The sequence below is a fragment of the Aythya ferina genome (genome assembly GCF_964211825.1).
Source record: "Aythya ferina genome assembly, chromosome: 10".
In the NCBI taxonomy this organism is placed as follows: Eukaryota; Metazoa; Chordata; class Aves; order Anseriformes; family Anatidae; genus Aythya; species Aythya ferina.
In genome coordinates, this window is record NC_140306.1 from 19412315 (window position 1) to 19436173 (window position 23859).

Sequence of the window (23859 nt, forward strand, 5' to 3'; positions counted from 1 at the left end):
GCTCGCTGTCCTCCTGCATCAAACCCTGCCCCAAGGGCTCACACACATCCCTGCCAGCTACAAACACCTTCCTGCTCCTGCTCCCCAGATGTCTGCTTCTTACTGCCAGTCTTCACTTTGCTGCCATTTGCTCCTGGTCCCCAAACCATACATGTTCATTAAGAGAATAAGAATAATATACGCATGAACAAGAAACGCATATACACATACAGAAGGAACATATGTGACAACGAAACACACCCCAACTGGACAAAAGCTATGGTAGTACAGAAAAAATATCTGTTCTTTGGACTCATTGTTTCAATTATCTGCCTTGTCATCATGTGTCACCAAGCTCTAAAATTCCCCTTTAGCAATATTCATAGCTACAGTATTGGGAATGTATATAGCTAATAGCTACATATTACTTATAAACTTTATAAATATCTGTTTTTGTTAGAACAGAAGAATCCGGCTAATTCTGCTGTGAAACCATAACTATCGCAACCCATTCTGAAAAAGAAGGATTTAAATATTTTTTGTTTCAGCTGCATTTTGATGGCTATGTATTAGCATTACTGTTGTACTTCTGCACAGCCCAACTACCACTGAAATGAAACCGATAAACAGAACAGGTTAGTGCTGGCTGCCAGCACGAGCAGGGCAAGGATGCTAATACTTGTTTATCACCTTTTCCAGTTTACTGAAAACCCAAAGTTATGAGGTGTTACTAAAGATTTGTGTTTGTATCCTTCCAGGCTCCTGGAAAGCTATTCTGACATTCAGAGCGAGAAAGCAGCTCTGAACAGCTTCAAGCACAGATTCATCATGTTTTTATTATTCTTTCAATCCAATGGACATGGAGGACACAGTAAAAAGTGTTAATAGTCCTTCTGCTCCGTTTTCACATCTGTAGCTATCTCCAGAGCACCTGCTTCCCGGGCAGCCAGCTCATTAAAACCAAGATGTACTAAATGCAAACAGATGTGCAGCTATTACTGACAGTGCCTAAACCAGAGCACACGTCACCGACTGACACAGACCCACATGCTTCACAGAAACAGCCGCGTTATGGACTCAGAGCACGTTTACAGCTTTTTTTTTTTTTTTTTGTAATAGGTTTTTCTTTAAAACCCATGTAGCCATGTCACAGTATGAGGGAAGAAAACATTTTTGCTACACCTTTTACTCCCAGGCATCCTCAGATAATACCTTTAAGCACACAATATCCAGTACTCTTTTCATGCAAAGCAGCTCACGTTCCTAGATGACGGTAACCACAATTACCAGGAAGAAAGGATTATTTCATCATGCCTTTGACATGGATGAGCATGCGAGAAATAGCTATTTTCAGGCAGTTTGACTTTAATTTTTATTAGTATCTCCTACTACCTTTCAAATTACTGAAAATGAGAATCCATTCATGTTTCCATGCTCACATAAAACCTCTGAAGAAGAACATCTCAGTGCTCTTGTAACATAATTGGAAGCCTGAAGGTTCCCCCACAAGCTTCTAGTATGTATCAAGATTTGCAGCCAAACTGACAGGCAATTTTTTTGCTGACAGAATTGTCACTTCCACAGAAATAAAGCAGAATTTCAAGTCTTCCCTTGCATCTCAATTATTTTATTGCTTTCTATACTCTGACAACAAAGAGGAAGAAAATAAAACCACTAACTCTTGAGGCAGCTTATTAAACACTCCATTAATTTCTCTTCTGAGCCAATTTCCACCTTAAAAAGTATCCTTAGTTAAAAAAAAAAAAAAAAAGATACCAATAACAGATAGTATTCACACAGCAATTTGCTGCTGTTCGTTAGAAGCATCTTCCGGGAAGGGAGGAGGAGAGAGAGAAGGACAAACACAAGAACCAGAACACCTCAGGAAAGTTGTGATGAGTATGATATCAGGAAAGCTACTTCTCTGTTTCCACAGTGAAAAACCTGAAAACAGCCAAACTGCCTTATGTACTGATAGCAGTGGTTGGACAGGAGGAGAAAAACAACCAACCAATGTACCCCTACAGATGTTTTGTTGCAATTTTACTTTGGCCTAGAGCTTGGGAAAACTAACACAGAAGAAAGGGGCCATCTGGTCTGATGCCTTCTTGGTCATACTTTGTGCAACACCAGTCCCAAACCTGCACCCATCAGCTACATGGAGGAGCTCTGCATGGTGCTCAGTCCAGGGTCTTTCCTTAGAGCCAACAGAGCACTATGGGATAATTCACATTGCTTCAACTCCTGTTTAAAAGCTCTTCAAGCTTTGACATCTTTCTTTCCAATAAACTCCAGAGGATATTTCAAAACAAAGGCATGAACACTACCTCCTGACCCTCATTGCCAAGTGTCACACTGGACCAGCATTAGCTTCTCCCACAACAAAATACCCAGTTTGAAGGTAGGAGGCAACCTGCTCTCCTACTTTCCTGCTGCTTTGTTCAAATGTTTAGCCATTGGTACTGCCAAAAAAAAAAAAAAAAAAAAAAGCTAAGTAACAAAAAGCTAAGTAACACCGCATTTCCAATTTATCTAGCCTTCATTTCCAACATAAAGGTTTTTCTTTGTTTGTTTTTGTTTTTTCTAACTTTCTCTGGTGGGCTGGAAATCTGTTTAGTGCTCCTAAATTCTTTTATTGCAAAGGTATTCTTGTATTTAACCAAAAGGAAAACAAAAAGATGGTGTTAACAGATGGACTGAAGAAGAACAGCCTGAGCTTTATACTCTCCCTGTTAGGAAGCTATTTTTTCCTTCCTTTATGTGATTTCCTGAGTTCTTTTTGCCTAATACCTTTTTAAAATATGGACTCAGCAATGATTTAGTGCAAGTATATATCTCCCCATATAACTAATTACTGCAGCAACTGGCATTTTTGGGTCACTTGTCTGACTGTCCAGGCTAAGTGTCCTTTCTCACAGTTTCCCCCCTGCTCTTTGGGCTATTCTCAACACCGTGAAGCATTCTCCTGCCTTCACCTCAAATCTCCTCTAGGGTGAATTTGAAGAGGCACAAACAGCAGAATGATGCTCAGCTTCCAGAACAGCCCTTGTACTGTCCTGAAGTCTTTTAAATCACGTCCATGGCCCTGTTTTCTGCTTTGTCCTCCCTGAGAGGGAGGATGGATGCAGCACAGTGGCAGCTCCTGCTCCCTGCACAGGACGGTGCAATTCAGAGGGGCTCGTCTGTATTGGAAGGTCTGAAACCATCTGTGGCACACTCTACCATCCTCATGGCCAAAACACCCCAGCAATAACCTTAAGCACACTAGGCAGATTTGCTATCTACCTCTTCCGCAGCTCCACTCCCCTACGAGGCCTTGATGCATAAAATAACCCAGGGCAAGCTGGTGCAGAGCTTCTAGTCTGCCTGAAAGCTTTCCAAGCAGCAAGTGGCAACGTGAACTGACGAGCAGGGAACCCCAACCTTTCTAAGTTCTTTGTAAACAGTCTGAGTTACTTCAGCCTTGTTCATTCCTTGGAACAACAGGCATATTCTAGAAAAGCACAAGCCTTCTAAAATCAGTGTGTCAAGACAAGGATGTTCCTGTTCTCTCTCAGAGACATTCTGCCTTTTCCACAGGCTTGAAACAGCACATAGCAGAAGGCAAAATTAACCCTAAATTGATGTTAACAGCCCATTTAGATAAGAAAAATAACCACTCTCTTTTCCAGAGTGGAAATTAGGCGAAACACCCCCACCAAATACTTCAATCTATCATACTAGTCTCAGGGAAAAGAAATCAAGGTGCTAAAAAGCACACTGAAAAGAGTAAGAAGAGACTAAAGGGATCAAAATCCTGTGCCCTCATCATCACTTTCTAAAACACCTCCAGAAGCCTTTAATTTATGTTTACTAACACTCTCTTTGACCTGTTTTGTGAGTACTAATAGGGTCTTAAGTTTCTGTTGCTACTACACCGAACACTTTTATACTGTTCAAACTATCACTACATAGCAGTGTTATTTTCTCTCCATTTTTTGTTCATTTATGGTCACTAGGAATTGATAAAACTGCTTAATAAGCTTACAGAAATGTTTTAATCCTGTGAAGTGAGTGATCTACCAACTCAGAAACCAGCAGGTAGCAAGGCAGACACATCAGCAAGTCCCTGCTTCAGCAAGTTTCACCTCCTGAACAGTTATACAGCTGCCCTGCTGCATACAAATGCCTTTTCCCTTCTACATGCTGAATAGGCAATGGGTTTCTGCTCAGGTCTGGTTATCTTGTTTTTCAGTTATTATAATCAGGTATTGTATTCAAGCAGTCCCTCACTAGTTTTGTTTTCGCTGTTTCTTTGCCTTTAAAATTATTTTCCTCTACTTTGGCTCAATTTCCACTCTTTCAAAAAATGAATCCAGCAAAAGTGATTAGTCAACAAACCACCCATCTGTGAGGAGGAGGAAGGGCTCTGGAAAACCAGACCAGGGTGGGAGAGGATTGTAAATTGGGATTCATTCGCTTTTGTGCCTGCCTCTGTATCATCACAGAGTCATAAAAACAAGAGCTAAACACAGACACAAACGCATGTCACAACGTTGTTTTCCTGCTACTGAAAATGAGAGGGGATGAATGGGGGCACTTCTAATTCCCATTTGATTGTAGTTTACTTTCACAGAATTTCTGTTTTCATGAGGCAGAGCATCTTAGAGATGCACAAGTTTAGCACTGCACAGGGCAGCACAACAAGCAAGGGTAAGAACAAAATCTGTCTGTCCCGTATCTCAGCATGGCATCCACACCGCTTCTGCTAAAACAAAAGCTCGCTGCCACCAAGCCGCTACCCCAGCCACCATTCTGCCTAAGGAAGATTCATGTCAAATACCAAGAAAACGAAAATCTTAGCAATAGTAAAAACTTAACTCAAAGAACATGTGGTTAATGGTACGAGTATTGCTGTATATTTCTGTTAATGAGTAGTTTGCAATTAAAAAATATATATTTATATACATATTGCAGCCCATATATCTTCCAATATTATTCCAAAAGGCAAATTTTTAAAAATCTATTTTAGTACTTAATTAAAAGAGTTGGACATTTATACGAAGCATCTATTTGATGTAATTTAGTTTATGTCCTCCTCCAAATCTGAGTTCTGCAAAGGCTTTCAGACACATAGCAAAAGGTATTTTCTTCAAGGAGTGCCACTTACTCCACAAGTCTCATTCTGCGTTTGCATGGGATTAGCCTTTGGCTCCATGTCCTGCCTTTTTTGGTTCTGCTTCAGTTGGTTTAAAGAAGGTTTTGCCTGTGCAGCTCCAACAGTTTTGCTTGTCCACTGGTCAACCAGCTTGTGCAGATCGTCTGTGAAGGTTCCCTTCTTGTTGTTACTGTTGTTGGCCTGAACCTGCAGAGTTGATTGCGGGAGGGGCTCAGGACACGTTACAAGACTGTTTGTGGAGGATCCTGGAAAATCACACACAAAGAAAGTTGACAATGGCATCTCTGTCTCACCACTTTGCTGCTCAAACAGTTTCTCAAATACTGCGATTAATCAAATGGTGGCATTAAGCCATTAAGGCATGACTTAGCCTTCCCCCTCCTTTCTACAGAACACCTTTGCTTAAAGAAATGGTCCAGGTCCAATGCATTCATATTTGCAATTATATTACCTTACCTGAGCCACTAGCTGTAGTGCACAAAACTTCTCTCTAGCTGAAATTAATGACCAAGAGAGAAGAAACAACTCATTCCCAGTAACACTGACCTCCTAAGGCTTGCAAAGTGTCTTCATGGAAGACTACCACAAGAGTGGCACGTTACTTGCTAAAGCTGTGTGCATTTTAAAAAAGAATTTACCATCTATTTTACTTGCATAAGTTTACTGTCCTCCTGGAAAAACTCAATTTCCGTACAGGTTACGAGTACAGCTAGCTATTCTGCCTCAGAGGCTCTGGGATCCCATAGCCTCTATGCGCTAGGACCAGTTTTGGTGCCATCTTCACGTTTTGGAAAAAAACATCAGGACCATGAGTGCACAGAAGGAAGAGGAGAGAGGAGGACTTAAGTGGGTGTTTGAGTTTCTGACACAAAGATACAGATACAGAACTTCTGGGATAGGTAAGAGCAGACAGGAAGAATATTGACAGAGATTTAATTTTATAGGCTCACATTTTTTTTCTATTTTTTATAGAAATAACATCCTATTTATCTGTTGGTAACTACAAGTCTGACACAGCAAGATCAGCAGTGAACAGCAACCAAAGATGCCTGAATTTGACCTGAACAGAAACTATAAAGTAACTTTCTGCAAACAGTTTTGATGCATCTATGTATTTTAAATAAAGACCATCTCTCCAAGCAAAAAGTTCAGAGAACTTTTAGTAAAATTATTACATAAGCAAACACAAACGTTCAGTCTTTTTTTTTTTTTTTTCTTTCTGTTAATCAGTTACCAGCCAATGAAACTGAGTAAACTAACTACTCTTACAGTTATACAAAACGTTAATAACCTTTAAATGATCATGCATTCAACCTGCAACATAACATCTAAATCAACACCGCTCATTTCCTTTTCCTTTTTTTTGGGGGGGAAAGGGACCAGTGAGAAAATAAGTATCTTGACCAAAAAGCTCTTCAATTAGTGTTTAATATTTCATGCACCTCAACAGGAACAAGACAGTTTTAAGCTATAAATTCCTCCAGCAGAAAACTGCAGTCATATAAAGATGTGTATTTAAGAAAAACATAAACACATAATCCAGTTTTCTGGCTGCATGCGTGCACAGTCTCACACACAAAGAATACCACAACTGTCTTGCAGCATGCGTGGTTCCCCAAACATCACAGCACATGCATTATCATGAAAGTATCACGATTTATACAGTCTAATTTCATACCAGTATAAGTGCATCAGCTCTATTCATTAAACAAGTAGCTTTTAGTAAAAAACAAAACCAAAAATAATCCCATGCCATGAAGGAAATACTGAGAAACAAAAATGGGATAGTTACTACTACTGTGATCTTTGCCTAGACATAGTCGTTTCAAGGTGGACCCTACAAGGTAAAACAATACAAGACATACAGAATTAGGTAAGACTAAACACAACAAATTTGACGGACAAGCTTCTGTACTTTTAAGCAATCAGAAAGTAGTTATTATGCAAGAAAGGACAGACAAAGTCAGCAGTTCAGGTGAGTAAAGAAAGTCTAAATAACTGGACAGCTCAAACCTTTATTAATGTGCAGCCATTCAGAAGCTTTGAAAGGTACAATAACATGCCAAAAGCAAGGTCCCATGACTTAAAGATGCATTTTTGTTTGTTTGTTTCAAATTGCCTTGGCTTCCTACTAGGAGATTTGGATTCCTATTTTATGCAGGAAATGATGTCAATTCAGTTTGTGATAGGAGGCCAAAAATGCTTTCAGGAACAAGTAAAGCTAGTCTGGCTGCAAAGAGAAACTGTAAAACAACCCTAAAAGTCCTGTTTTACAAGTCCAAAAAGATACATTGTTCTGCAGGTCTGAGGCCAATTTTCTCAAATATTTATTAGTATGATTTGTGTCTAAATGTGAGATTCTGAACTTCAATTAAAGCAACTGTGAATGAGTTTCCCCTATGTCTTGTCCAAGTGCAGAAAAATAATCCAGCAGAGTTCTCATTTAACGAAACTAGGCGGTTTTTTGTTATCTTGTTAGATCCTTCATCATTATTTTACATAATCTGTTGGACAGTTATCTACAGTGCCAGAAGTGTACAGAGAACCCTATTTGACAGTCAGATCTCGCCAGACATGAGCACCATTTCTATTTGAGTGCCAAATTTCCTGAAAGGTATTTTGGACTTGATAAGAAGAATATCGTCATGGTATGGTAGGAGATGAAGATCTGGTATGGGGCATGGTAAGTTTATTGTGAAGAAGCACTTGAACACATGAACAAAATCAGAAGGCTGGGCAAAAGGCAAGATACAGAATGTGTGTGCTTTTCCTGCATGGTGAACTGGTGCCATCAGTTTATGTTACTGTGCCAGAAATGCAGCTTTAAACTCAGAGATTGCAGGTCCAGGTTGACAGAGGCTCTGAATGAGTCTTCAAAGGAGAAAGGAGAGACATCACTCAGAGACTAGAAAAGAGAAAATAAAGAAAAGGGGGAGGAAAAAAAAGGGAGAAGAAATGCTTGTGTTCTGATATGGGTGGCATGAGGAGGAACAAAAGGATTGTTTTGAAATATTTTCTTGTTATTTGCTATAGTTTAATGAAGTTGAATGAAGTTTCTATTCCAGGGAAATCAGAAGGACATGACTACAGTAATGTCTTATGCAAGCATGACCAAACGTTTAGTTTCTCAGCTCAAAGCCTAGAGGAAAAGTACAAGTCACATTCACAACTGAACATTGTGTTGCATTCTTTATTTGTTGGTAATTTTTTTTCTTTTTGCTCAGATGTACTTTACCTTACCTATCTCTTAAAGTTAGCTAGCAACTGCCATTATAAAACATCAGTGGTAGTGATACTGGAATGCTATTTTCTTAATTATCCTGCAGCATTTTGCAGGCAGCAATGGGTAGTGTTTGGCACAATATGTATGTAAATGAAAAGCAACTGCCTGCAAAAAATACAAGCAGGCAGCTGACTACAGTACGTGCTCAAAAGCATGTAAAAACGTTTAATCACCAGACCCTCTACTTCCTGAACACCAAGTCACAAGCTAATGTGCACCTTGGATGCCAAACCCAGGGCCCCGAATCACGTGGGGAAGTAACAGAACAACGATACTAGACATATGCACAAAATATCCACATGAAGGGAGCCTACTTTAAGAATTAAGAAAAGTGCTATGAAAGGGTCAATCACCAAAAAGTGCTGTTTCTTCCAAGCTGTATCACTCCAGCTCATTGCTTGGGAGATGAGAAACATTATCTAAATAGTGCTATTGCCTGAAACAGGGACTGATGATCACCACCTAAGATTCATTTAAAATTCAAATCCAATTAAAAACGCACTTGGTAAAATTAATTCACCAGATTAATTGTATTACTTCTACAATAAGGGTGTTTAATAGCTGAAAAGCAAAGGAGATGAATCTTAATTAAGGTTTAATCTCAGACTGTAAAAGTTAAGCAAAGTGTTTTACCTCCAGTTCCAGAGATAATATCTGAAAAATTAAGTAGCTATTGTATCTTACAGGACAGAAAAAAAAAGGCACTGTCCCATACTTGTACTATAACAGCTGCCAAAAAACTTGAAAGCTAAAATAAAATTGAAATGGCAATAAATTGTTAGACCATTTCCATAATCACATATTCATGTACAATATATTAATGACTATAGACCTGACAAAAATAGCTTTACATGAGATTACAAATCTAAGTGAAATGGATCTCTTGAAAATCCTACTCACAATCAGCGCAAACTCCTCCCTAAGATGCCCTTGGAATTTAACCCGTGAAAGAAGCTAAGGCTTAAATGATGCTGGAGACCATCAAAAATATTTTATTCCATGAGGAATATACAATGAAAAGTCAATCCTGGAGAAAGGAGACAGACACCAAAAGCAGCCCTGGGAGAACACTGTGAAAGTGTTCAAGTTTGATGGGCTCTGTAACTAGGGAAAAATTTTGGGTAAAACTGTCTTTAAAACATCCGAACATTTATTTTTAGAAACTTGCTGCTGCTTTCTCTACTAATACAATACGTGCCGCACTTTGAAACACCCAGGCTCCCTAAAGCACTGTTATTCCTCCATCAAATGTATAGATTCTGAGCATTTCTGAAAACCCAGCACAACTTCTGCCAGCAGCTCTCAAATAAACTAAAAAAATCCCAAGGAAACCTTGACTTGTGGAAAGGACCCAGGCACCTGAAGTACCAAGACACGAAGAACTACCTGTGTTTGCAGGTTGTAACCCCAGTTCCACGTGCTCACCGTGTCTCAAACGCTCACTCTCTTTGCTCGAGCCTGCAGCAGAGATGCCAACACACCACGCTTCTGGCGCCTGCTCCAAACGCTCGGGTCTCCTTCAAGCTGGGTCAAACTACATCCCTTCCAGAGGGGAAGGGGCATGAGCTTGCGGCATTCCCACTGTCATCACCATCATTTGGTACTATTTTTTCTGAGGCCCGTGGTCACGGCTGCCCTGGACACCACTAGATGGAACCACTAGACACACGTCTGTTCAGGTTTTGGCTATGGCTGCAGCAGCCGAGCCCTGGGCCAGGTGGGATGCACAGAGCCCCGTCTTCCTCACAGGTCCCTTCCCACGCACACAACAGGTCGGGTGGGCTCACCAGGAAAACAGGCTGAAACAACCTTCCACCCCATCAAAAGCTACCAGGAATTCAGCTGTGGAGAGCTGTCTAGCAACTGAAGTGACTGGCAGTATTTCAAGCTTGGGATGGATGTGTCAGGGTGAAGCGCCTAAAAGCAGGTCTGTGTTCTCATATGACTCAGAAATGGGGGAGCGCCAATCTCTGAACACTTTGCCCAAAAGAGACGGAGAAGCAAGCATATGGGCTGAGAACAGAAACCAATTATTTGTGCTGCTGAATTATTTAAGTATTGGGAAACTTTGTGATTTGAAGAATTTACATATTCCCTCGGTTTCATTCACAATATCCATGCACCCAAACATCTTTAATATGCTGTTTGTTAATTGCCATCTCCCAGTCTTTTTGCATCCTCCCGAATAGTAATTTTGTGAAAGATTAATGAAACCACTTCTGAGAATTATATGTGCAGAAGAAGAAACTATTATGTCTATTATAATACCAAATGGAACAACTCGTGAAATGAGAATTTCCCTCAGGTTCTCAGAGAAATCCCTGAATGCAAAATTGTTTCAAAACTTGTTAAAAACTTGCATGAAAATAAATGCAGTATGCTAAGCAGTAAACATCAGTTTTCAAGAACCTGAACAATTGAATTTTATGGGCCTCAAACAAAAAATCAAGATTATTTTTAAAAATATTGTTTATTCATAAAATTAGGAGGAGTGTTTTTGAGTGGTCTTGTGCCTTTGATGTATACCGCTTGGATAATAATGAGCAACACAGAACTCCAGTAGGAGATCTGCTGCCAATGCAAACAAACAGCCAGTTAACCAAACGTTTTCTCCAGAAAGTTATTATCCTTCCTAGCGTTATATGTAAGTGGCCTATAGTACCTGGTCAGCCCAACATATCTTTATTGTACAAGCAAAATCTGTTTGCCTAAAAGGCAGCATATACTGTTAGGTAAAAAGGTTTGTATTTTTGAATTAGAAAGCTTGATATCATTTGGTTAAATTGCCAATTACTTTAGACGTCATACAAATAAGGTATAAATAGTAGGTGCACAATTATCTGAATTCAGAAGTTCTGGATCCTAGCAATCCGTTTCGAAGTATCATATAAAAATCTGATACTGCTTTTTATTTGTTTCTGCTTTGATGAACTGCTAATTGACTTCATCTCTGAGGTCACATAAGGTCATAAGAAAATAAACTGAGTGAAGTGCTTCAGCCAGATCAGTTTACACAAAAATGTTTGATGGTACTCTACCTTGGAGTAACCAGATCTTCCCGCTACTTATGAGTACATAAAAAATTGCTCACTTACACTACTTAAAGTGAATGCATGGGGAAAAGCCCACCTAGAAAAGACGTTTTGAAAGAACTAGCTGGAGCACTATCGTCTCAGCATTTCCACATGCAAAGAGCGGGGGGAAAAAATTAAAGAAAATAGAGTGGATATAAACAGTACTGTATATTGTGTTAATACAGCCCTTGTATGGAAGTTATACCCTTCAGTGACCTTCTAGTATTGTATCAGCTTGCTACATGCATGTCTTCATAGTCCAAACATGTGTGAAAGAGACCATTCGTCTACAGAAGGATGGATTTCTTTTTGTTGTCGCTGGAACCGGGACAGCAGACATGTATATTTGCCACATTGCAAATAAAAAATTACTTCAACATAAATCACATAAAGTACAAAAGCTTTGATAAGTCCAGGGTAAAATTTACCATAAGGCTATATAATAAATGATGAGATCTTCCACACATGCTTTTGGTGCCCAGGCATGAGCCAAAAGCAGTGCAAAAAAAGCTTTCATATGAAAAATTAATATAAATAAGGTGTGTTCATGATGATTACTTAAAAGAAAGATAAAAAGAAAGAATAGATGGTTCAGAAAAAGGGGCATCCTGCCAAACATATTAGAGATATAAAACATGAAATTGGAAAAAGGGGGTAAAAGAAAGATGGACTGTGATAAAATACAAAAGAACAAATACAAACAGATGGACAAAGACACAGGTCCACTGAGGAATCTGGTACGAGGTTTGCTACTAGATTTATAGGTCACTCTCTCAGACGTTTGGTGGAAAACCGTCCAGCCTGCAAATGAATATAAAGGGAAGAAAACAAAGACACTTATAAAGTACAAGTAGCTGTGATCAGATGTCCTATACCATCAGTCAAATCAGCTTTGTTAGTTAAACATCCACATCTCCATTTTAACTTTGCCAAAGAGGATTAAGTTAATTGACCATACACAAAGGATGCAATAACAGCAGAAGAGAACAGATAGATATTTTGTAGATTAGTTTGGCAGGATGTGCAATGAGAGGAAGGTATCTTAATCATCATTATAACTTCCAATATGCATGGCAACAAGATCAGTCAAAGCCTACAGAGGTGTGCACTACACAGAAGTATCAGAAGTCAGGACTGGGGAAACACAGCCAAATCTACCACCCTACAGTCACTTAGCTGGGACTCCAAAAGCATGCACAAAGTTAACCCCTTAGATAATGGAAGCATAACTTGATTCTTTTTTTTCTTTTCTTTTCTTTTTTTTTTTTCCCCCACATCCAAGATGGATTGGTACTTTATAATGATGAAATCTGGGTCTACCAGTATCAAGGGGCTAGAAAAAGCCCAAAATGAACAAACGGAAACAATCTTCATCTTTTTTTTTTTTTTCCCTTCCCTTTCTTTTTTCTCAGAAATCCATAAGGCAGACTCCAGAAAAGGTGTCAGTATAAAGCCACTGCTGGCAAAAGTAAAAGGCAGTTACTTTCTAAAAAACTAGTGTGCCTTCCTGAGCATTGATTCTTAATACTTTGTAAGATACTTTATTTTTGTTCTTCTGACAATACTGTAGTGGCATTTTAAAAGGTAAGCCAGTAATTTGGATTGCCAAAGGTTCGTGTTCTTATATCTCTAAAAGTGAAATCCACTCCTAAAAGTTCAAGCATAAGGGAAGCAAATTAATTTTAGCATGTGCTGGAAGATATGCTGAACAGCTGGTATGCAAAAATCACCTTGGCCAGAGCTTGCATTCACATCGCCTCCTTCGGGGCCTAACCCGGAGCAGATGTCAGAAGACAAAGAGGCTTTGACAGAGCATGGCTGCTGTGTCTGAACAGACTTCCCAAATGTGGCTGATGCAGAAGAAGTTACTGCCGTTGTTTCTGGAGATCCAGATTGAGCTTTAGTTGTTTCTTTGTGGGGTGAGTCTTTAGAGTCTGAAAGATTACCTGAAAGAACAAACAAACAATATACAAGCAATGGCAAATGCTAGGAAACTACTGAAGAAAAAACCAAACAGTGTCTTAAAATAATTGTTAATTTGCTACCAAGAAGAATAGTAGTCTACAATTCGGAAGTACTGTATTAAGTGTAGACTTTATAGATTATTCTGTGGCACAGAATAACCTCACATGCTATTACTGATCCAGATTCTCCAAGAAGCTCGTGGAGTAAGTTTGATTTTTACAGCGTTTCTTTTTCACATTTTAGAAAGACTGGAGTCAGGAACTCAAAGAGCACTGTTTAAACAAAGTGAGAGTTGCAGAAGTGCCTGACTAGGAGGATGGAGTCACAAAATAACCGAGCAGAGTAAGTAGGTTTGCACTCAAACATGAAAGGTGAAAGCAAATAAATGGAGAGAAATACAAAAGTTGCTGAAAAGACCTGGATTTTTTATTTATGGCTATCTACAGATACACGTGTGATGAAATATAATCTGCATCTATATATCCACCTATATAGATATCTCAGGCAAAGAGACTTTAACACCTGAGTAACTTTGTAATCATTCGTGACATGGATTTATCAGCAAAAGCAACTAACAGTGGCAATTAGTGTATGTCATTAACTAATTGCATTAGAGACCACCTGTCCTTGATCCCTGAGAAAGGCCAAAAAATGAGGAATGTAACTAGTCAAGGATGAGAAAACTCAGACGATGAATGCAGGTTCTCAAAGATAATGTGAACTTTACACAATGCCTCAAAAAAGTGAAAAAGTAACACTGAAGAAATGCATGAAGGAAGCATGCACTGAAGAAGCACCCAGACTGAGCAGACTGCAGTTCTCTAACTTAAAGTGACAATGAAAAGGATGGAGAGGAAGACATTGTAATGTGGAAACAGGCTTAAATTCTTTGACCTAAGGTAACGCACTGATACGAGCCAAGATCCATTAGTGGAGGCATAGATATGGGCTTTGTGTGTAGACAGAGAAAGGCTACAGACAACCCAAGAACAAATGGCAAAATGGATGGACAAACGATCACAGACGTTCACAGCATCTCACCACAAGGAAAGGAAGTAAAACCTATGCAAGTTAATCAAGCAGCAGCTAAAAAACTTATAAAAGGCTGAACGTTGCTTCAGTTCCTGTGCAGAAATACCAAGATTCAAGATGGATCACAGAATTTCTTGCCTCTGAATATCTTTGCTATTCCTGTCTTAGTTGAAATTCTAAATTAAAAGCAAAAACCTCTAAAAAAAAGGCTGTTAAGACTGATGCAATGAAATTCTATAATACATTGACTTTGAAAACAAGACCTACCAGATTCAAAATACAGGGCTAATACTGGAAGTGCTGCTACTCTTCTACATAACAGCATGAACCAAGTTGAAGGAAAATATTTTTATTCTATTCTACATCCTGCTGAAGAAATAGACACGGGGAGTATCAATATTTCCCACGTGAATGTTATCTTCATACTTTCCAAAGACATAATGACTCAAGGCTGTCAAACTGTTTGAGAGTATTTGAAAAATCTCAGGTTCTTCAAATGGTCAAAGCATCCATCACAGCTTTTATAACTGTTTTTTTTGCCTCGCATCCTTGGGGAAGCAAATGCAATCCAATCTTATTTATATGGCACGTCATAAGAAAAAATAAACAACATGATACAGCACATAATCAATAGGGAGTAACAGTTCCTAAGAAGTGAATACAAACATCAATAAATTGTATTTGGAGAAAAGATGAGAAAATGTAACCAGGCCGTATTCCAAATTAAAGTGGGATATTGTTTCACTGCCAAACATTGTCAATGATGCAAAGAAGGTACAGCTCAGTGCTAGGCAGCTGTAATAAGATGTTCTCAAAGGAAGTCCACTTCAAAAACAGTTCACAGTATGCAAACTTGAGTCATTGTATTAAAGAAAAAAGAAAGAAAAAAGATTCAAACATTTAGGATGTTTTCTGCAGTCTGTGCAATTACAAAGCAGAACCACAACAGCAACAAACAACAGGGAAATGGAAAGTAACCTAGTGTACCTACTTGTGCTTGATGTTCCACTCCTGAGCTGTTGAACCAGAGGGTTTAATAGTTTTCCACCTTTCAATTTATTTTTGCTGGTTCTTCGGCGACGGCTGCTTGGTGGGGCAGAGTGAAGGAACCCCATGTTGGGAGGAAGGGGTTTCCCCAACCTAATGTACAGCGCCTCTATCTCATTCTTTTGCTGAGTCTGAAGTTCAGCAATTTCTTTCATATGCCTAAACATAAAAAATAAAGATTAAAAACTGTTAGCAATGTATTTGATAGAGCACCACATCTTGACGGCACAGTTAGTTACAAGATGAAACAAAACAGTCCTCAGTTATAAAGACAATCCACTGCCTAGCCAACAGTACATATGAAGTTAGAACTATCTACCTAGCACATGTGGTGGCTGACTTCTCATATGTTCATTTATGAGACAGAATCCTAGACAGCTAAAAAGATGTTCAACATGCTAAGTAAAAACAATCAATTTCAACATGTGATCTAACACGAACTCAACACTATTCCAGAACTTCTATTTTCAAACCAGTGGCTTCAACAAAGTTACCTCTTGAGGAAAATATGTCAGTTTGAAATAGTTCAATGTGAAGAAAAACAAAAGTGTTTCCCATAAAATGGGAGCACATAAATCATTACCTTATTAATGCAGATTTAATGATGCCATAAAGTGAGTTTAAGGTTTTTGTATCACTGTAGTTCTGTTTAAAACAAGAACCATGTTCAGTAAAACTATTGTATCTTAAGCTAAATATTTTGGTTATGCTACCAGCTAATGCTAGTTTAGCCATCACATGCCAGGAAAGAAAGATCCAAATTTTAAAAAGCTGGTTCTGGGGACTGGCAGCACAACAAACTCTGTACGGGCTCAGCCAGCCTACCCCTGAGATTGGATAGATTACTACTCTATGTAGTAATTACTACTCTATGTAGTAATCTATCCAATTACAAGAGCTACTTGCATTACAAGAGCTACTGTAAAATTGAGTTCAGGAATAGTGATGGGTCTGTGGATCTGCTAGTCCAAACTACCCTCTCAGAGAATGATATGAAGATAACTCCATTTCAGCTGTCTATGCAGACATCCAGATTACTTTTATGCAGCCTTAACTGGCATCCACATTGGAACCTAACACTACACACAAACACGTTACAAATTCTATTGCTTGCTACCAAAACAATGCAGCTTTTCAGTAGGGAACACTGGACATCATGGCAGAAATTCTTTGCTGCTTTGAAAAAGTTACTATTGAATTATTCTACTTCTAAATGGAATTGACAAATAAATTGATGTAAAATGATGCAGTATGACATTCAGGGGAAAGTCCCAGTGACGCCTAATGTGCTCAGGACCAGTTTACTCATTACAGCTATGCAAAACACACATTTGCTTAGCATATGCAGAGATGCTGCCCAGGTATCTTAACACAATCTACCCTAGCACCGTTTGCAAACCCGACATACTTTTCTCTCAGGTTCTGCAATTCTTTCTTCATATCTGCATCTTCAAATTCTGAGTCATTGTCACTGCTCATGTATGACGACTGCGAGTGGAAAGATGTTATGTTGATGGTAGGAATTTTTGTTCCTTGCCCATTAGGTGAATCGAGGCCTTGTGAGCTAGCTTTTCCAGACCTTTGCAGAAAAGCAGCTGCTTTTTTAATTAAGTCGGTGGCCGCACTACTGCTCGGTGGGGATAGTTGAGCAGCAGCAGCAGCAGCAGCCTGCCGATGGAAAGGCTCATCGGCAGAATCGCTCGAACCCTGGTCACAAAGGACATCAACAGAAGAGGCTGTCTGCACCCGTCGGACAGCTGTCTTCAGGTCAGGGCTGGAAGGTAGCTCATCCAGATAGACGTCTGGGGGTGCAGAGAACCTTAAGCAATGCGGCGCTGCTAAAGTTAATTCATCTTGCGTGCTGATTACTGAAAACCTGCCAATAGTTTTGGCTGGTGTACCACTATCATGAGTTTCAGCCTGTTTTCCATAGGAACCGGAGTCTAGAGAGTCATCCCTTTGAAGGTTATTTATCACCCCATCTGCTGTAGATATCTGCATTACATTATCTGTGTGTGTAGATGAAGTTGTAGTCTTTGCGTTCTCGTTCCTTTTAGAAGTTTCCATCTGTTTAGCTATGCTTGGTGATGTAGGTGCAACCTGGAGAAAATAACGGAGATTAATTTTGAAAGTAACTGCAACAACCAAACATAAAACCGTCCATAGTTTCTGCTTACTTGAAGGAGGCCTTTTGCTGGAGCCACAGGAGTTGGAACGATGCTTGCAGCTGATCCTGTTTTATTAGTTGGGAAAAGAAATAAAAAAATCAATGTTTAGAATGCCTTAGTATAGAAAAAGCCTACATGCTTATGATCATAAACTGAAGTCTAATGGTGTAGCACTGAAGAACAATGTAAATATCAATTCCTTGTAACGCAGGATCTAGGATTTTTATTTGTTAAACGCAGTAGACAATAATGATAACAATATAAAATATCTGCAGGTAAATACTCTCTTCAGTCTATTCATTTGGGGAATTCAAATAATAATAGGAGTATGGAATTTCATTAGACAATTGGATAATTTTAGGGAGAAACAGAAGAATGAAAGCTACATTGGGCCTGCGCTGCACTACTGAGGTATTCTTAATGTCTTGAAAAAATAACTGCTGTCAGATATTCATGCACACAAAATGCTGCAGTTGACCACAAATAGCCCATTACTTCACACCTTTCATTTGACAGATACCTACACCAACAATTTAAAGTGCCTGAAAAGAACCTAAACACCACATTGCTGAAAGTGCAAATTACAAGCTCAAAAGATGACCATATGGACCACAGAAGCACGTAAGAAGCAAAGTATTATTTGCAATAATCAAGACAGCATTATTTCACAATGTGGACACTGCTTTTGAAATCAAAGCAATACATGCAAGCCTTTCAGAAAGCTGCTTTCTTATGGCACATTGCACCGAGTGAACATAAGGCAGAAATCTGTCACTTCATATTCCTGAAATGGTGAAATACATTCTTGCTTTATGGTATCTAGGATACATTAATTTTACTACACAGTGCTGCATTTCACTTGCATATGCTCTTCTCTGGCTTCAGTCTGCCAAATTAATGTAAGCAACCAAGAGTCTTCCTCTCACACTGACTTAGGTGGTGGTGGACTGCAGTGATCCATGAGTGTTTTTGGCATTTGACACTATTTAATGCCCCTTATTTTTTCTAGAAGAACTGTACTACTGTGGAGTTTGGGAGAGGCAGTGCGTTAGCTCCAGCTCTGCTGGGTCAGCCAGAGATGTAGCAGGCAGTTGCAGGTGCATCAGTGAGGAGTGACCTCTGTCATCACACAAACCTGGGACCCAGCTTTGCAATGACAATCTGAAAAAAGAAATTACAACCCCTTCCCGACCCATGGCAGCAGCAGTTTCCGGTTCCTCAACACTTAAAACTTCCTGTAACTTACAAGACAGGTAAATAGAGCATTATAACTGCCCGGTTTCTTACTGTGGGGCTCCTACTGTGTTATTATGGAAGTTGCCATTATATCTACAAGTACCTAAAGAAAGGAACTCTTTTCCTAGTTCTCTGTGGGACTCTCTTAAAAACTTAACAAGCATCCTCCTCCCAGAGATGCTACCCTCAACCACATTATTTTTGTGAATGCCTTTCTATGTAGCCCCAGAAATCCAAGAGATGTTCTGATAGACGTTTTAATGGCACCAGAAATTTACTGTTGGGAACGTAGCCTTCCACATAAACACCTACACCATGGGCATATATTATCTACTTATTTCTAGAAGGCTTAGCAGAAGTGAGATATTTAATATTTGTTATTTTGTTATATTACTGAAGGATCAGAAATGCACAGGGCTGGGCACAGCTCTGCAGTTAATCAGAAGAGCTGGCAGCAAGGGGACACAGCAGAAGAGGACCAGGCACCAGATCCATCACTGCAGTTCATCGCTGAGAGGAGCATTACCTTTTCTGCTTGCTGACCCACCTCTTGCTTCTGCAGAATCAGCACCAACACCAGGGACCTCAGACTTTTCAGACTTTTAGTAAAAAGAAAAAAAAAAGAAAAAAGAAAAGAATTTCAGTCTCAGGCACAAAGCAGGAAGCCAATACATTCACATTCTCTCTCTCTCTCTCTCTCTCTCTCTCTCTCTCTCTCTCCCCCCAAACCCTTCTCTATATTCACACTACTGTGGAGTATGACACTACTTTATACTCTTTGTGGAGTGGCCTCCTAGCTTTTCTTTCAACTCCTCCATTTTTTTCTCCCTTGGAAGAAAAAAAGAGGTGGCAGTGTCACAGAGGGGACTGCAACCTAAGTTACTAAAAGCAGGCACTGAATTATATATATGAATTTTGGTTTTGTTCTGTTTTGCTTCTCCAGCCAAACTGTACACTCTTCATCTTTTTTTTTTTTTCTTTCAGAAGTCTCTCTTCAGAAATTCTATGCCTCTCTTTCCTTATTTGCACAGATTTTAAAAGGACAAGTTCAAATTACTGGAAACACACAACATCTTTCATAGAGAATTTTAACTGCTGTAGGTGGTCATTTATAATTAAAAACAACATTATAACTGGAGACTCAAGTGCAGCCATCTTTTTGGTAAGATACAGCATCTTTCAAAAAGCTTAGACCGTTCATCCAGCTGACTCTACATGGAACAGACTCATCCTTGGTAGTGGTGATGTAATTATCTCCAAAAGTACTTCTTTTCAAATAAGGCATACATTGATCTTCTACCAGAAAGTGCTGCAAATCTTTTGAATATCATCAACTCAACATTTTATTTGAGAGAGTGCAACGCATGTCCACTACTAAGATACTGAGTGAATAATTATCCAAGACTGCCTACTCCAGTAAACAAAATTAAAACCAAAACAAAAACCACAACAAATAAACCCCCCTCAAAAAGCTCACTTTTCCTTGGATGCCCCCCAGTGAAGTCTTGCTCTGCTAAGTTCAGAGGAAGAGAAAAATCATTCCTGGAAGCAGAGCAGTCTCCTACCTACCATGTCTTGCATCAGCTGCAGCACTTGAACAAAACAAAGGGTCCTGAAGTGTTTATTTTATTCAGACTGACTTAGAAGGCATGTATTATAATCACTGCCATTAATTAATACTTAAAAGCTTCCTATAGCAGTATAAATATTTCACATTCAGTGCTACTGTACCTCACTTTTAAAGTGACAGCAATATAGGCTATATTTGGAGTCTAAACTACTTCAGCAACCTACTATGCATTCTAAAATTGGTCATAAATGCATAATATGCAAATTAGACATTTATTATCACCAGCTTCATGACAATGATGCAAAGCACAACTCTATTTATAATCAGTCTTTAGAGAAGTTCTGTTTAACTACTCTAATTCCACCTCATGTACAAACATGAGGCTCTCTGCAACTTGCCTGCTGCTATTTGCATTTGCTGTAGTGTGAGGCAAGGTGAAGAGGGATATCCCCATCTAATAACTACACACAGGAACGAGGAACAGATGATAGTCTGTCAGAGCCGGATGACCAAAAGCTACCTGCTTCATCAGAACTTAATGACTGCACCTCGATGTCTCTTACCTTCTTAAAGTACAAAAAAATTATCACATTTCTGACTGCTTTAGAAACAGAATACAAAGGGAAGAGAATGCATTAAGATATAATGCCACTTTAAAACCCAAAGGAAAAAATCTGGCTTTCACTAATAAGTGTTTATGGAAAATGAGTCAGAATGCATCTGGCAGAGTAAGGACTTGAGAGAACTTTCACAGTGGAAAGCAGTCAGCAGACAAAAGGTGATATACCAGAGAAGCCAGAAACCCATACATATCCTGCCATGGACACTCTTGTTCTGACCTCTGCTTTGGAGCTGTTCATGCCAGCTGGATTTAGGGGTATAAAGGGCAAAGTCATTACTGGACTAACCAGTACTGGATAAGGTGAGATCTCAGGTGGTACAAGCGATGCAACTTGGGCCTCAGCAGCTTTCACTTCCTGGCCAGTGTCTGCAACATTACAGCCTGGTTCTCTTAAATCCAACACCAACTTGGGAACTTGATCCTCAGTAAACGGTGGCAAGTTAAATTCACTGTCTGCCTGTTCCAACGGCACACAAGTGTCTGGAGTTCCTGCTGATGCAGAGGAAGTAGGGACATATTCCTGGTAAAGCAAATTGCGCAGTTTCTCGTCAAGGCTTTTTATCGTGTTGTCAACGAAGTCCACCCTGGGTGGCCCCTCTCCATCTGACTCCACGGTACATGGCTGCTGCTGCTGCAGCAGGCTGATCCCCACGCCGGTGCAGGTTATGGGCTGCGTCTGGGGCAGCATCACGTGTTGCTGGGATGCAGCCACTGACACCTGAGTAGGACTCTGAAGTTGAGACCCTGCCAGACTGAGAGAATCAGATGCAACAGCTGCAGGAAACACTTGGTTCACAAAGGAGTGCTGCACCATGCCAGGCTGGCTGGCCTCTGGCAAGTGAGGGATCTGAGATGCAGGCTGCCGTTCCAAAACGACAGCATCTGAGAGCACAGGGAGCGGGCAGAGCTCTGCTGCATTTGCAGGAACTGGTGGGACTGATTTGGGTGGCCCAACACTGCAACACGCTATCTCCACATCAGGAATACACATGCCCTCGTCTGCCGGCTGCTGCACATGCTGAACGGGCTGAGGAGTAAGGTGAGCATCGGTGGGCTCCTCCAGCAAGGCAGCATGGGGGGCAGGAGTGCCAGGCTGAGCAGGCATCACTGCCTTTAGTGGAGAATATTCCAGCTGACCTCCGTTAGCAGCCGTCTGCTCCAGGATATTTGGAGCAGATCCCGGTGGTGCTGGAGCTGAAAACTCTGCCTGGCTCTGTAAGCCGGCTGAAGATGCTGCAGCAGGAATTTGTGCCAAAGATGGAGAGGCTCCAACAGGGCTGTCACATACACTTGCTTGTAGAGGAAGCTGCTGACAAGCTAAGACACCAGGCACATCCATCACCGCAGAGCTCACTTGCTGATCATCTGACTGCTCCAGGTCTAGAAAGAATACAAACATCAGTTCAACTTCTGATGAGCTATACTGAGTGAAACGGCCACGGCACAGCTTCCCTGTTGGCTGCAGTGGTAACTACACCTAGCCTTAACTGATAACCGCTTCCTCTCAGAAAATAATTGTCACAGAAGAAGTCAAACTAGAACTGAAAATTGCAAATTATGCAAAAATATTTCACTGATAAACCAGCGGTGACTAGACCTTTGACTACCTTATAGTATAAGGCAGAGTTTTAAAGCGCTGGGACTTTTCTGAAACTCAGATAAATATTCCTAATTTGGTTCAGAAGCATAAACACATTGAAAATACATGATTTAAGGAAGGCTCTTCATGGTTGACATAAAAGACACACTTGTTTTGCGTGATAACCATTTCCTAATCAATAGAAATTTTACTCTGAAGTACTTCATCTCAACACTGGAACAAGGACAGGAAGGCCTGGGTTCTTCAGACTATGTGAAGTCTTGGGGATGTAAAATTATTTTCAATTTAAATTGTTAAATGAAGACAATTAGTCCTAGATTTCATAAGGTATACCACTGATAGGATACGGAAGAAGAGCTTTTCTAGATCTTAGGAGTTTATCCTCAACATCTTGAAACTAATGACTGATGAGTGCAGCTCTAAGCCAAGGCAGACATAAGCCAGGGTTTGTTCCTCCCCTCTCCTGCCTTCCCCAGGCCACAACAGCTTTCTAAGGGATAGGCAGGAGTGAAGATCAAAGCCAAGGGACCTTTTTTTTTTCTCCCACACAGTTCATTAAGCAGCCACCTTATAATTACAAAAAGCTTTTTAGAACAGAAAGGTCACTTGCAGTATGTTTTGCCACACAGCACCCAAGTCTTTTAACTACTAAGTAATATTAGGTAACAGTATTAAGCAGTATCAGATCATAGTAATAAACTACCACAGCACAGGAGCAGTAGATTGCAGCCCTCTGGGATCAAACTAATGCTGAAGTGCCACTATATACATGTTTGCCTGTCATTATTAGGTAACTTATTGAATACCACCACTAGAAAATATCCATCATTTTCTTCCTCTTACTAAATGCAACTATCCCAACTAAATCAAGCAAGACTAGGAGAGAGATGACATAGCAACCTTTGAGAAGAAAATATTTTCTGAAAACTTTGAAGTCTTTTAATACCTGGACCTTCAGACTGCTGTGTACTCTGAGGAACTGGTGGAGAAAATTCTGGTGCATCAGTAGTAGCATTTTCCACAACAGGACATATAATAAACCACCTTTTTCCAGTATGCAAAACTAGAGATGAAAATAAAATAGGAAGTAAACAATAGTTTCCGTTCATTCCAGACCACGCATCA

At 39.9% G+C, this 23859-nt stretch overlaps 1 protein-coding gene across 12 annotated transcripts in view; it reads right to left on the reverse strand.

Moving 5' to 3' along the window:
* Positions 1 to 23859, reverse strand: part of WNK2 (WNK lysine deficient protein kinase 2) — a 117478-nt gene that overhangs the window by 12246 nt on the left and 81373 nt on the right. For 6 of the 12 annotated variants that reach the window (XM_084531389.1, XM_084531388.1, XM_084531383.1 and 3 more), the window contains 10 exons: positions 23681 to 23797; positions 21421 to 22514; positions 19469 to 19541; positions 17716 to 17771; positions 16947 to 17638; positions 15483 to 15697; positions 13225 to 13440; positions 12197 to 12295; positions 6930 to 6974; positions 5129 to 5382 (listed from right to left, as the gene is read on the reverse strand). In XM_084531389.1, the coding sequence (XP_084387515.1) occupies positions 5129 to 5382; positions 6930 to 6974; positions 12197 to 12295; positions 13225 to 13440; positions 15483 to 15697; positions 16947 to 17638; positions 17716 to 17771; positions 19469 to 19541; positions 21421 to 22514; positions 23681 to 23797 (2861 nt within the window). The remainder of the gene's footprint in view (positions 1 to 5128; positions 5383 to 6929; positions 6975 to 12196; positions 12296 to 13224; positions 13441 to 15482; positions 15698 to 16946; positions 17639 to 17715; positions 17772 to 19468; positions 19542 to 21420; positions 22515 to 23680; positions 23798 to 23859) is intronic. The other 6 variants (XM_084531391.1, XM_084531386.1, XM_084531382.1 and 3 more) reach the window with 4 other exon arrangements.